The sequence below is a fragment of the Salmo salar genome, chromosome 02, assembly GCF_965601325.2.
Source record: "Salmo salar chromosome 02, fSalSal1, whole genome shotgun sequence".
NCBI classification, from domain to species: Eukaryota; Metazoa; Chordata; class Actinopteri; order Salmoniformes; family Salmonidae; genus Salmo; species Salmo salar.
The window spans coordinates 5,432,265-5,447,390 of record NC_138292.1 but is presented as its reverse complement, the minus strand read 5'-3'; the positions used below and the strand labels follow the sequence as shown (position 1 = coordinate 5,447,390).

Below are 15,126 nucleotides of genomic sequence, written 5' to 3'. Positions count from 1 at the left end.
CGATTTCAAGTTTTCATAACAATCGGTAACCGGCATTTTTGGCCACCGATTTGCAGATGTTTATTTAAATGTTTGTTTTTTTCACCTTTATTTAACGAGGCAAGTCAGATTAAGAACACATTGTTATTTTCAATGACGGCCTAGGAACGGTGGGTTAACTGCCTTGTTCAGGGGCAGAACGACAGATTTTTACCTTGTCAGCTCGGGATTCGTTTTTGCAACCTTCCGGTTACTAGTCCAACGCTCTAACCACCTGCCTTACATTGCACTCCACGAGGAGCCTGCGTGGCAGGCTGACTACCTGTTACGCGAGGGCAGCAAGAAGCCAAGGTAAGTTGCTAGCTAGCATTAAACTCATCTTATAAAAAACAATCAATCTTAACATAATCACTAGTTAACTACACATGGTTGATGATATTACTAGTTTATCTAACGTGTCCTGCGTTGCATATAATCGATGCGGTGCCTGTTAATTTTCATTGAATCACAGTCTACTTCGACAAACGGGTGATGATTTAACAAGCGCATTTGCGAAAAAAGTACTGTCGTTGCACCAATGTACCTAACCATAAACATCAATGCCTTTCTTTAAAATCAATACACAAGTATATATTTTTAAACCTGCATATTTAATTAATATTGCCTGCTAACATGAATTTCTTATAACTAGGGAAGTTGTGTCACTTCTCTTGCGTTCCGTGCAAGCAGTCAGGGTATATACAGCAGTTTGGGCCGCCTGGCTCATTGCGAACTGTGTGAAGTCCATTTATTCCTAACAAAGGCCGTAATTAATTAGCCAGAATTGTACATAATTATGACATAACATTGAAGGTTGTGCAATGTAACAGGAATATTTAGACTTAGGGATGCCACCCGTATTTCACTGAAATAATAAACGTTTCGTTTTCGAAATGATAGTTTCCGACCATATTAATGACCAAAGGCTCGTATTTCTGTGTGTTATTATGTTATAATTAAGTCTATGATTTGATATTTGATAGAGCAGTCTGACTGAGCGATGGTAAGCAGCAGCAGGCTCGTAAGCATTCATTCAAACAGCACCTTCGTGCGTTTGCCAGCAGCTCTTCGCAATTCTTCAAGCATTGTGCTGTTTATGACTTCAAGCCAATTAACCCCCGAGATTAGGCTGGTGTAACCAATGTGAAATGTAACCCCCGAGATTAGGCTGGTGTAACCAATGTGAAATGTAACCCCCGAGATTAGGCTGGTGTAACCAATGTGAAATGGCTAGCTAGTTAGCGGGGTGTGCGCTAATAGCGTTTCAAACGTCATTCGCTCTGAGACTTGGGAGTGGTTGTTCCCCTTGCTCTACATGGGTAACGCTGCTTCGAGGGTGGCTGTTGTCGATGTGTTCCTAGTTCGAGCCCAGGTAGGAGCGAGGAGAGGGACGGAAGCTATACTGTTACACTGGCAATACTAAAGTGCCTATAAGAACATCCAATAGTCAAAGGTATATGAAATACAAATCGTATAGAGAGAAATAGTCCTATAATATCTACAACCTAAAACTTCTTACCTGGAAATATTGAAGACTCATGTTAAAAGGAACCACCAGCTTTCATATGTTCTCATGTTCTGAGCAAGGAACTTGAACGGTAGCTTTTTTATATGGCACATATTGCACTTTTACTTTCTTCTCCAACACTTTGTTTTTGCATTATTGAAACCAAATTGAACATGTTTCCTTATTTATTTGAGGCTAAATTTATAGTATTTATGTATTATATTAAGTTAAAATAAGTGTTCATTCAGTATTGTTGTAATTGTCATTATTACAAATAAATAAATAAAAAATCGTCCGATTAATCGGTATTGCCTTTTTGGTCCTCCAATAATCGGTATCGGTGTTAAAAAATCATAATCGGTCGACCTCTAGTACCGACCCATCGCATCTGTTCATAGCTGGGGTCGTTGATGGTTTTATGATTTCATCAAGAGAGCTGTTTGATGCCAGGCCTCCCACTAGTAGGGTGCTCTGTGTGTGTCCCAAATAGTACCCTAATCCCTATTTAGTAAACTCTTTTGACCATGACCCATAGGGCTTTGGTCTAAAGTAGTGCACTATGTAGGGAATAGGGTGCTATTTGGGATGTAGCCTCTGAAGCCTTTAATGGGGGATTTTACAGCAGTCAGTTTAGTTAGAGGCAGAGGGCTGGGTCAGTATGTCTGTGTGTTTTATGTCTCTAAAGAGCTGAAATCCCCAGGCAGACCACCTGTATAGCATTACTGACTCCATCCATCGATCCCTCAGCTCTCCAGCCTTCTGATCCTCCATTGTAATAGGCCTAAGCGACTTACCGCTGTGTGTGCATACATTTGGTCCTCCATAGTCTTGTTGCTTGACATTTGTTACCGAATTTAGAACGTCTGGAGGCGAGTCTACTTTCTACTGAAGTGTGCATTCGTTCACTACTTCCCACAAATCTAAAAGCATTGGATTGGTGCAGGGATGGGCTCGTGGGAATTTCCACCATATTTCTTATACCAGTCGTCTCCTTTCAAATTAGTTAAAAGGGCAGTGCAGTGATTTTCCAGTTTTATTAATGTTATTTCCACACTATGAGGTCGAAATAACACTCTCAAATTGTGAAAATTATGATAATGTCCTTTTAGTATAAGAGCTTTTTAAAAAGAAAAAGCCTGTTCAGGTGGGATGGAGTTTTTGGCCACAGCATGACATCACAATATGATTTGATTATTCTGACCAATGACCAGTTATATTTGAAGGGTTTAACGGGGTAGACTCTTCAGCAGGGTTCTCCAACCTTTTCTAGCATGAGAGCTACTTTAAAAAAACATGTCACGAGCTACTCATTTTTTTCTAACTTTCAAATAGGTACATTCTTCTCTTCTCCTCTCCCCTGCAACTCTTCCCCTGGTCCTTAGTGTACAACAGAAAGTAGTGTACTATGCTGTCAACTCTTCCCCTGGTCCTTAGTGTACAACAGAAAGTAGTGTACTATGCTGTCAACTCTTTCCCTGGTCCTTAGTGTACAACAGAAAGTAGTGTACTATGCTGTCAACGCTTCCCCTGGTCCTTAGTGTACAACAGAAAGTAACACACTATGTTGTCAACTCTTCCCCTGGTCCTTAGTGTACAACAGAAAGTAGTGTACTATGCTGTCAACTCTTCCCCTGGTCCTTAGTGTACAACAGAAAGTAGTGTACTATGCTGTCAACTCTTCCCCTGGTCCTTAGTGTACAACAGAAAGTAGTGTACTATGCTGTCAACGCTTCCCCTGGTCCTTAGTGTACAACAGGAAGTAGTGTACTATGCTGTCAACTCTTCCCCTGGTCCTTTGTGTACAACAGGAAGTAGTGTACTATGCTGTCAACACTTCCCCTGGTCCTTAGTGTACAACAGAAAGTAGTGTACTATGCTGTCAACGCTTCCCCTGGTCCTTAGTGTACAACAGGAAGTAGTGTACTATGCTGTCAACACTTCCCCTGGTCCTTAGTGTACAACAGGAAGTAGTGTACTATGCTGTCAACACTTCCCCTGGTCCTTAGTGTACAACAGGAAGTAGTGTACTATGCTGTCAACACTTCCCCTGGTCCTTAGTGTACAACAGGAAGTAGTGTACTATGCTGTCAACACTTCCCCTGGTCCTTAGTGTACAACAGGAAGTAGTGTACTATGCTGTCAACACTTCCCCTGGTCCTTAGTGTACAACAGAAAGTAGTTCACTATGTTTTCTGACAATATGTCTGGTAAAATAATGGTTAATAAACAACTCTAAGGTGGTCCTTATAAAATCTGAGATTTTTACCCCATAATCTGTTTGTTTTCCCATTTTATTTAGTTTTTCACTCTCAAAATTACAACTGTTCATAGAGAAACAACAACATTGGATGTTCTGAGTTCATGTTAATGATGACATCACATCAGAAGACCATTGTTTGGGGGGGATGTCTGGAAGAAAACAAAACAAATTGTTTTGTGTAATTCCTCTTTAATCAGGCATCTGTCCCTTTAATATGTAGCGAGTGAGGAATGTGCCGTCTAACATGCCGGTCTAGTGATGGTTTTGTACTGCTGCTGCTCATTCTATAGGTAGGTAGGCTGTGAGTTACTGGTAGGTAGGCTGTGAGTTACTGGTAGGTAGACTGTGAGCTACTGGTAGTTAGGCTGTGAGTTACTGGTAGGTAGGCTGTGAGTTACTGGTAGGTAGGCTGTGAGTTACTGGTAGGTAGGCTGTGAGTTACTGGTAGGTAGGCTGTGAGTTACTGGTAGGTAGACTGTGAGTTACTGGTAGGTAGACTGTGAGTTACTGGTAGGTAGGCTGTGAGTTACTGGTAGGTAGACTGTGAGTTACTGGTAGGTAGACTGTGAGTTACTGGTAGGTAGACTGTGAGTTACTGGTAGGTAGACTGTGAGTTACTGGTAGGTAGACTGTGAGTTACTGGTAGGTAGACTGTGAGTTACTGGTAGGTAGACTGTGAGTTACTGGTAGGTAGGCTGTGAGTTACTGGTAGGTAGACTGTGAGTTACTGGTAGGTAGACTGTGAGTTACTGGTAGGTAGACTGTGAGTTACTGGTAGGTAGGCTGTGAGTTACTGGTAGGTAGACTGTGAGTTACTGGTAGGTAGACTGTGAGTTACTGGTAGGTAGGCTGTGAGTTACTGGTAGGTAGACTGTGAGCTACTGGTAGTTAGGCTGTGAGTTACTGGTAGGTAGACTGTGAGTTACTGGTAGGTAGGCTGCGAGTTACTGGTAGGTAGGCTGTGAGTTACTGGTAGGTAGGCTGTGAGTTACTGGTAGGTAGGCTGTGAGTTACTGGTAGGTAGGCTGTGAGTTACTGGTAGGTAGACTGTGAGTTACTGGTAGGTAGGCTGTGAGTTACTGGTAGGTAGACTGTGAGTTACTAGTAGGTAGGCTGTGAGTTACTGGTAGGTAGGCTGTGAGTTACTGGTAGGTAGGCTGTGAGTTACTGGTAGGTAGACTGTGAGTTACTGGTAGGTAGACTGTGAGTTACTGGTAGGTAGACTGTGAGTTACTGTGAGTTACTGGTAGGTAGACTGTGAGTTACTGGTAGGTAGGCTGTGAGTTACTGGTAGGTAGACTGTGAGTTACTGGTAGGTAGACTGTGAGTTACTGGTAGGTAGACTGTGAGTTACTGGTAGGTAGGCTGTGAGTTACTGGTAGGTAGACTGTGAGCTACTGGTAGTTAGGCTGTGAGTTACTGGTAGTTAGGCTGTGAGTTACTGGTAGGTAGGCTGTGAGCTACTGGTAGGTAGGCTGTGAGTTACTGGTAGGTAGGCTGTGAGTTACTGGTAGGTAGACTGTGAGTTACTGGTAGGTAGGCTGTGAGCTACTGGTAGGTAGGCTGTGAGTTACTGGTAGGTAGGCTGTGAGTTACTGGTAGGTAGGCTGTGAGTTACTGGTAGGTAGGCTGTGAGTTACTGGTAGCTCGTGATCAACCTGTTGGAGACCCCTTCTGGAGTCTAGACGATCCTATCCGCCAATCAGGGCCGTGTATGTAAACATATAAAAATGTGTATCGACACGCCTACACGATCGGACTGAGCATTTCAATGGCAAAAGGAGGCTCAGGGAAATAAATGATAAAAAATATATTATGAGTTATTTTCATGAAATAAACACACACAGTGATGGTTTAAAAATACAATTAAAAAGACTGCATCGGGGCTTTAAGGGAAGTGAACAAGTGCACACTTAGGAGGAAGGAGAGATAGTTGGGACATTGCCTAGGGCTGCACCTTAAATGGCACCCTATTCCCTATATAGTACACTACTGTTGACCAGATTCCTATGGGACCCTATTCCCTATGTAGTGCACTACTGTTGACCAGATTCCTATGGGACCCTATTCCCTATATATATAGTGCACTACTGTTGACCAGAGCCCTATGGGAACCCTATTCCCTATGTAGTGCACTACTTTTGACCAGAGCCCTACTGCACTACATGGGGGGCCATTTGGGACGTAGCCTAGGTCCTCCAATGCGTTCCTCTCAGCCAGCTGCTGGGTGTGTTCCTCCTCACTGCTTAATGCAGGGAAATGATACACATGGAACTGAGTGTCTGTCATACCTCCGGGTAGATGGTGGTTTAGGTTGAATATGGAACTGAGTGTCTGTCATACCTCCGGGTAGATGGTGGTTTAGGTTGAATATGGAACTGAGTGTCTGTCATACCTCCGGGTAGATGGTGGTTTAGGTTGAACATGGAACTGAGTGTCTGTCATACCTCCGGGTAGATGGTGGTTTAGGTTGAACATGGAACTGAGTGTCTGTCATACCTCCGGGTAGATGGTGGTTTAGGTTGAATATGGAACTGAGTGTCTGTCATACCTCCGGGTAGATGGTGGTTTAGGTTGAACATGGAACTGAGTGTCTGTCATACCTCCGGGTAGATGGTGGTTTAGGTTGAACATGGAACTGAGTGTCTGTCATACCTCCGGGTAGATGGTGGTTTAGGTTGAATATGGAACTGAGTGTCTGTCATACCTCCGGGTAGATGGTGGTTTAGGTTGAATATGGAACTGAGTGTCTGTCATACCTCCGGGTAGATGGTGGTTTAGGTTGAATATGGAACTGAGTGTCTGTCATACCTCCGGGTAGATGGTGGTTTAGGTTGAATATGGAACTGAGTGTCTGTCATACCTCCGGGTAGATGGTGGTTTAGGTTGAATATGGAACTGAGTGTCTGTCATACCTCCGGGTAGATGGTGGTTTAGGTTGAATATGGAACTGAGTGTCTGTCATACCTCCGGGTAGATGGTGGTTTAGGTTGAATATGGAACTGAGTGTCTGTCATACCTCCGGGTAGATTGTGGTTTAGGTTGAATATGGAACTGAGTGTCTGTCATACCTCCGGGTAGATGGTGGTTTAGGTTGAATATGGAACTGAGTGTCTGTCATACCTCCGGGTACATGGTGGTTTAGGTTGAATATGGAACTGAGTGTCTGTCATACCTCCGGGTAGATGGTGGTTTAGGTTGAATATGGAACTGAGTGTCTGTCATACCTCCGGGTAGATGGTGGTTTAGGTTGAATATGGAACTGAGTGTCTGTCATACCTCCGGGTAGATGGTGGTTTAGGTTGAATATGGAACTGAGTGTCTGTCATACCTCCGGGTAGATGGTGGTTTAGGTTGAATATGGAACTGAGTGTCTGTCATACCTCCGGGTAGATGGTGGTTTAGGTTGAATATGGAACTGAGTGTCTGTCATACCTCCGGGTAGATGGTGGTTTAGGTTGAATATGGAACTGAGTGTCTGTCATACCTCCGGGTAGATGGTGGTTTAGGTTGAATATGGAACTGAGTGTCTGTCATACCTCCGGGTAGATGGTGGTTTAGGTTGAATATGGAACTGAGTGTCTGTCATACCTCCGGGTAGATGGTGGTTTAGGTTGAACATGGAACTGAGTGTCTGTCATACCTCCGGGTAGATGGTGGTTTAGGTTGAATATGGAACTGAGTGTCTGTCATACCTCCGGGTAGATGGTGGTTTAGGTTGAATATGGAACTGAGTGTCTGTCATACCTCCGGGTAGATGGTGGTTTAGGTTGAATATGGAACTGAGTGTCTGTCATACCTCCGGGTAGATGGTGGTTTAGGTTGAATATGGAACTGAGTGTCTGTCATACCTCCGGGTAGATGGTGGTTTAGGTTGAATATGGAACTGAGTGTCTGTCATACCTCCGGGTAGATGGTGGTTTAGGTTGAATATGGAACTGAGTGTCTGTCATACCTCCGGGTAGATGGTGGTTTAGGTTGAATATGGAACTGAGTGTCTGTCATACCTCCGGGTAGATGGTGGTTTAGGTTGAATATGGAACTGAGTGTCTGTCATACCTCCGGGTAGATGGTGGTTTAGGTTGAATATGGAACTGAGTGTCTGTCATACCTCCGGGTAGATGGTGGTTTAGGTTGAATATGGAACTGAGTGTCTGTCATACCTCCGGGTAGATGGTGGTTTAGGTTGAATATGGAACTGAGTGTCTGTCATACCTCCAGGTAGATGGTGGTTTAGGTTGAACATGGAACTGAGTGTCTGTCATACCTCCGGGTAGATGGTGGTTTAGGTTGAATATGGAACTGAGTGTCTGTCATACCTCCGGGTAGATGGTGGTTTAGGTTGAACATGGAACTGAGTGTCTGTCATACCTCCGGGTAGATGGTGGTTTAGGTTGAATATGGAACTGAGTGTCTGTCATACCTCCGGGTAGATGGTGGTTTAGGTTGAATATGGAACTGAGTGTCTGTCATACCTCCGGGTAGATGGTGGTTTAGGTTGAATATGGAACTGAGTGTCTGTCATACCTCCGGGTAGATGGTGGTTTAGGTTGAATATGGAACTGAGTGTCTGTCATACCTCCGGGTAGATGGTGGTTTAGGTTGAATATGGAAAGCCATTTAGGCTACAGCACTTTAGTCAGGGGAAGTCATACTTTGACTTGAAATCCCGCTCCATAGCCTGCGTTAGTCAGAGGAAGTCATATTTAGATTTTTAAATCCCGCTCCATAGCCTGCGTTAGTCAGAGGAAGTCATATTTAGATTTTTAAATCCCGCTCCATAGCCTGCGTTAGTCAGAGGAAGTCATATTTAGATTTTTAAATCCCGCTCCATAGCCTGCGTTAGTCAGAGGAAGTCATATTTAGATTTTTAAATCCCGCTCCTACCCTGATTTCAATGCTCGTGTCATTCAGCGGTTTGGACACTGATGAGCAGAATAACATCTCCTTGACTGACTACTGTGTAATACACTAGTAAACTCTTTATGCGTCCCAAATGGCACCCTATTCCCTATATAGCCCCTGGTCAAAAGTAGTGCACTACATAGGGAGCCATATTTTTATTTAACTAGGCAAGTCAGTTAAAAACAAATTCTTATTTACAATGATGGCCTACCCCGGCCAAACCTGGATGATGCTGGGCCAATTGTGCGCCGCCCTATGGGACTCCCAATCACGGCCGGTTGTGATACAGCCTGGAATCGAACCAGGGTCTGTAGTGACGCCTCTAGCACTGAGATGCAGTGCCTTAGACCGCTGAACCAGGGTCTGTAGTGACGCCTCTAGCACTGAGATGCAGTGCCTTAGACCGCTGAGCCAGGGTCTGTAGTGACGCCTCTAGCACTGAGATGCAGTGCCTTAGACCGCTGAGCCAGGGTCTGTAGTGACGCCTCTAGCACTGAGATGCAGTGCCTTAGACCGCTGAGCCAGGGTCTGTAGTGACGCCTCTAGCACTGAGATGCAGTGCCTTAGACCGCTGAGCCACTAAGCCTCTGTCTGATTGAGGGGATGTACACACTCCAGCTGTATTCCCTCTCAGCTGGCGAACGGCCACAGGAGTCATCCAATGTGACTTCCCTTCAGATGATCAGAACATTGTAATTATGGGTGACAGAGCAGCGTGTAATTTTGGTCTAGAGTGCTGTAGCAGAATGTCATTGAATGGTGACTTCCAACTGAATGCTGAAAGGTTAAAAGTTCAAAAACGTCTTTATTCCAGAACTTCCATATACAGAATGCACAGGGGCATTCCCCGGGAGTAAAACAAGCAACTTGCATGGGTCTTAACAGTTTACAGTAAGGATTTAGTTCACAGTTTACAGTAAGGATATAGCTGACAGTTTACAGTAAGGATATAGCTGACAGTTTACAGTAAGGATTTAGCTGACAGACGACAGTCAGGATTTAGCTAACAGTTTACAGTCAGGATTTAGATAACAGTTTACAGTAAGGATTTTGATGGATTTGGTCTAGAGACTGAAGGGAAGGGAGAGAAGAGAAGGGAGGAGAAGGGAAGGGAAAGACAGAAGGGAAAAGGGGCTTGGGAAATCAGTCTACTCCCTACTTTTTCAGTCTCCATGCTCCATGTTTATTTGGCCTGCAGCCAGTATAGGTCCCCCCAGGCCAATATAGGTCCCCCCAGGCCAATATAGGTCCCCCCAGGCCAATATAGGTCCCCCCAGGCCAATATAGGTCCCCCCAGGCCAATATAGGTCCCCCCAGGCCAATATAGGTCCCCCCAGGCCAATATAGGTCCCCCAGGCCAAAATAGGTCGCCCCAGGCCAGGCCAGTATAGGTCACCCCAGGCCAATATATGTCCCCCCAGCCCAGTATAGGTCCCCCCAGGCCAGTGTAGGTCACCCCAGGCCACCCCAGGCCATTATAGGTCACCCCAGGCCAGTATAGGTATCCCCAGGCCAATATAGGTCTCCCCAGGCCAGGCCAGTATAGGTCATCCCAGGCCAGGACAGTGTAGGTCACCCCAGGCCAGGACAGTATATGTCACCCCAGGCCAGTATAGGCCACCCCAGGCCGGGTCAGTAATAGGTCCCTCCAGGCCAGTATAGGCCACCCCAGGCCGGGTCAGTATAGGTCCCTCCCAGGCCAGTATAGACCACCCCAGGCCAGTATAGGTCCCTCCAGGCCAGTATAGTTCACCCCAGGCCGGGTCAGTATAGGCCACCCCAGGCCAGTATAGGTCCCCCGCAGGCCCGGCCAATATAGGTCCCTCCAGGCCAGTAATAGGTCACCCACAGATCAGTATAGGTCACCACAGGCCAGTGTAGGTCACCCCAGGCCAGGACGGTATAGGTCACCCCAGGCCAGGACGGTATAGGTCACCCCAGGCAAAGTAAAGGTCCCCCCCAGGCCAGTGTAGGTCACCCCAAGCCAGTATAGGTCATCCCAGGCCAGTATAGGTCACCCCAGGCCACCCCAGGCCAGTATAGGTCACCCCAGGCCACCACAGTCCAGTATAGGTCTCCCCAGGCCAGTATTGGCCACCCCAGGTCAGTATAGGTCACCCCAGGCCAGGCCAGTTTACATCACCCCAGGCCAGTATAGGTCCCCCCAGGCCAGGTCAGTATAGGTCCCCCCAGGTCAGGTCAGTATAGGTCCCCCCAGGCCAGGTCAGTATAGGCCCATCCAGGCCAGTTTACATCCCCCCAGGCCAGGCCAGTATAGGCCACCCCAGGCCAGTATAGGGCACCCCAGGCCAGTATTGGCCACCCCAGGTCAGTATAGGTCACCCCAGGCCAGGCCAGTTTAAGTCACCCCAGTTGATAGGTCACGCAAGGCCAGTTTAGGTCACCCCAGGCCAGTATAGGTCACCCCCGGCCAGTATAGGTCACCCCAGGCCAGTATAGGTCACCCCAGGCCAGTATAGGTCACCCCAGGCCAGTATAGGTCACCCCAGGCCAAGGCCTATACAGTGCTGCAGGAGATGCTGAGGGACATTGCTGACTGGATACAGTGTTTTTCATGACAGTGGCGTAGGGGAGGTAGGGGAAGTCCACGGAGGGAGAATTGACATTGGGCCACAGCGGTGAAGGCTGCTGCCTTGCTTACTGCTGCTTTACACTGTCAATCACAGACACGCTTCTATTTAGTACTGCCTGGTTTCTGGCTTCATATAGCACTTAGTCTCTCAGTCAATCACTCCAGGCTTGGGTTACACCCGGTCAATCACAAAAGCCTGAACGCTTAGTGTCTCTGGCATCAGATAGGCTGTAAACATTCACTCTGTCTAATCTGGTGGTTCTCCTCTCTGTTCTCTCTCCCTTTCTGTCTCTCTTTTTCACCTCTCTCTCTCTCTCTCTCTCTCTTTTCACCTCTCTCTCTCTCTCTCTCTCTCTCATCTCTCTCTCTCTCTCTCTCTCTCTCTCTCTCCATTTCACCCTCTCTCTCTCTCTCTCTCTCTCCATTTCACCCTCTCTCCCTCTCGCTCTCTCTCTCTCTCCCTTTCTGTCTCTCTTTTTCACCTCTCTCTCGCTCTCCCTCTTCTCTCTCTGTTCTCTCTTTCACCAGCACTACGACCCCTTGACCTCTGAACTCCTCCTGTGTGACCAGTGTCCGCCCGGCACGGCCGTCCTGACCCACTGTACCGCCGACACCCCCACCGCCTGCTCGCCGTGCCCCGACCGGTCCTTCTCAGAACACTGGCACTGGGGCGACAGCTGCCAGTACTGCACGACGGTCTGCAAGGAGAGGCAGCTGGTGAGTCAAGAGTGTAACAGCACCCACGACCAGCTGTGTGAGTGTATCCCAGGCTACCACCTGGTGGTGGAGTTCTGCATCAAACACACTTCCTGTCCACCTGGCCTCGGCGTGACTGCTATAGGTAGGTCATCTATCTGTTATTACAATCAACCAATGACTGAATGAATTGATTGACTGAAATGTTTTTTTGGTTTTATGATGCAAATGAAGCTGTGGTGCTGAAGGTTCTTTTTCATTCTTTAACTGCTGTTGGTTTATTTAACTTGGCTGAAGATCCACCCTCTCTTTTGATTGGTACTTCCAGTTATATAGTCATGCATAATGGTTTGTAAATGTTATTCCTAGTCAGCCCATGTCCTCAGAGGGGGAAGTGTTTACTCAGCCTGTGGTAGGTCTAATCAGTCTCCAATATAATAGTACTGTATTGTACATTACCCAGAATCCACTGCAGCATGGTCCTGACCTGCTCTGTTCTCTATGAGAGCCCACTCATAGTACTGAGTGTGTTGGCAGAGGACCAGACAGAGCCAGAGCTGTGAGTGGCAGGCCTTTTCATCAGACAGAATAACTCTGCTGCCTGGCTGTTATCATCACCAGGATCTCTCCTCTCCTGTCAGCTCACTCAGAGAGGTTATGTCCCACATGTCCCTATATAGTGCACTACTTTTGACCAGAGCCCTATGTGCCCTCGTCTAAAATAGTGCACTATATAGGGAATAGGGTCGCATTTGGGACGCAGCCAAAGCTAAGCAGGATCAAGATCACGCCAGACACTAAACTACGCCTTTGTCATTTGTACGTTGTTCTCGTTGGCCTCCTTCCCTCCTTTTAATTATAACGTTCCTCAGACTTCAGTCCTGGTTGTGGATTCAGACGTAATCCAGGCCAGATGAGGAGAGGGGAGAAGAGAGAGGAGATGAGAAGAGGAGGGGAGAGGCTGCGAGAGAGGGGAGAGAAGAGGGGTGAGGAGAGGGAAAGGAAAGAAGAGAGGCGGAGGAAAGAAGAGGAGAGGGGAGGAGAGAGGAGAAGAGTGGGGAGAGGAGAGGAGAGGAGGGGAGAAGAGGGGAGGAGAGAGGAGAAGAGTGGGGAGAGGAGAGGAGAGGAGGGGAGAAGAGGGGAGGAGAGAGGAGAAGAGTGGGGAGAGGAGAGGAGGGGAGAAGAGGAGAGGGGAGGAGAGAGGAGAAGAGTGGGGAGAGGAGAGGAGGGGAGAAGAGGGGAGGAGAGAGGAGAAGAGTGGGGAGAGGAGAGGAGGGGAGAAGAGGAGAGGGGAGGAGAGAGGAGAAGAGTGGGGAGAGGAGAGGAGAGGAGGGGAGAAGAGGGGAGGAGAGAGGAGAAGAGTGGGGAGAGGAGAGGAGGGGAGAAGAGGAGAGGGGAGGAGAGAGGAGAAGAGTGGGGAGAGGAGAGGAGAGGAGGGGAGAAGAGGGGAGGAGAGAGGAGAAGAGTGGGGAGAGGAGAGGAGGGGAGAAGAGGAGAGGGGAGGAGAGAGGAGAAGAGTGGGGAGAGGAGAGGAGAGGAGGGGAGAAGAGGGGAGGAGAGAGGAGAAGAGTGGGGAGAGGAGAGGAGGGGAGAAGAGGAGAGGAGAGGAGAGAGGAGAAGAGTGGGGAGAGGAGAGGAGAGGAGGGGAGAAGAGGGGAGGAGAGAGGAGAAGAGTGGGGAGAGGAGAGGAGGGGAGAAGAGGAGAGGAGAGGAGAGAGGAGAAGAGTGGGGAGAGGAGAGGAGAGGAGGGGAGGAGAGAGGAGAAGAGTGGGGAGAGGAGAGGAGGGGAGAAGAGGAGAGGAGAGAGGAGAAGAGTGGGGAGAGGAGAGGAGAGGAGGGGAGAGGAGGGGAGGAGAGAGGAGAAGAGTGGGGAGAGGAGAGGAGAGGAGAAGAGTGGGGAGAGGAGAGGAGAAGAGTGGGGAGAGGAGAGGAGAGAGGAGAAGAGTGGGGAGAGGAGAGGAGAGGAGGGGAGAGGAGGGGAGGAGAGAGGAGAAGAGTGGAGGGTTTTGTTTCTAGACAGAGTTTTAGTTTCAATATTCTGTTGAACGTCTCTGTTAGAGATAATGAATAGAGACATGTCAGATTCTATTGGAGACAGTTAGACTGGATCAGCTCCATCTTTCCTCTCTGTCTCTGTATCAGACAGTTAGACTGGATCAGCTCCATCTTTCCTCTGTCTCTGTATCAGACAGTTAGACTGGATCAGCTCCATCTTTCCTCTCTGTCTCTGTATCAGACAGTTAGACTGGATCAGCTCCATCTTTCCTCTCTGTCTCTGTATCAGACAGTTAGACTGGATCAGCTCCATCTTTCCTCTCTGTCTCTGTATCAGACAGTTAGACTGGATCAGCTCCATCTTTCCTCTGTCTCTGTATCAGACAGTTAGACTGGATCAGCTCCATCTTTCCTCTGTCTCTCTATCAGACAGTTAGACTGGATCAGCTCCATCTTTCCTCTCTGTCTCTGTATCAGACAGTTAGACTGGTTCAGCTCCATCTTTCCTCTCTGTCTCTGTATCAGACAGTTAGACTGGATCAGCTCCATCTTTCCTCTCTGTCTCTGTATCAGACAGTTAGACTGGATCAGCTCCATCTTTCCTCTGTCTCTGTATCAGACAGTTAGACTGGATCAGCTCCATCTTTCCTCTCTGTCTCTGTATCAGACAGTTAGACTGGATCAGCTCCATCTTTCCTCTCTGTCTCTGTATCAGACAGTTAGACTGGATCAGCTCCATCTTTCCTCTGTCTCTCTATCAGACAGTTAGACTGGATCAGCTCCATCTTTCCTCTCTGTCTCTGTATCAGACAGTTAGACTGGTTCAGCTCCATCTTTCCTCTCTGTCTCTGTATCAGACAGTTAGACTGGATCAGCTCCATCTTTCCTCTCTGTCTCTGTATCAGACAATTAGACAGGATCAGCTCCATCTTTCCTCTCTGTCTCTGTATCAGACAGTTAGACTGGATCAGCTCCATCTTACCTCTCTGTCTCTGTATCAGACAGTTAGACTGGATCAGCTCCATCTTTCCTCTCTGTCTCTGTATCAGACAGTTAGACTGGATCAGCTCCATCTTTCCTCTCTGTCTCTGTATCAGACAGTTAGACTGGATCAGCTCCATCTTCGCTCTCTGTCTCTGTATCAGACTAACT

At 47.4% G+C, this 15,126-nt stretch overlaps 1 protein-coding gene across 1 annotated transcript in view; it reads left to right on the top strand.

The window, feature by feature from the left end:
* The window catches only part of LOC106606133 (tumor necrosis factor receptor superfamily member 11B), a 64,167-nt gene that overhangs the window by 31,393 nt on the left and 17,648 nt on the right, over positions 1 to 15,126 (top strand). Inside the window, exon 2 of the mRNA XM_082968536.1 lies at positions 11,812 to 12,124. Coding sequence (XP_082824662.1) covers positions 11,812 to 12,124 — 313 coding nt within the window. The remainder of the gene's footprint in view (positions 1 to 11,811; positions 12,125 to 15,126) is intronic.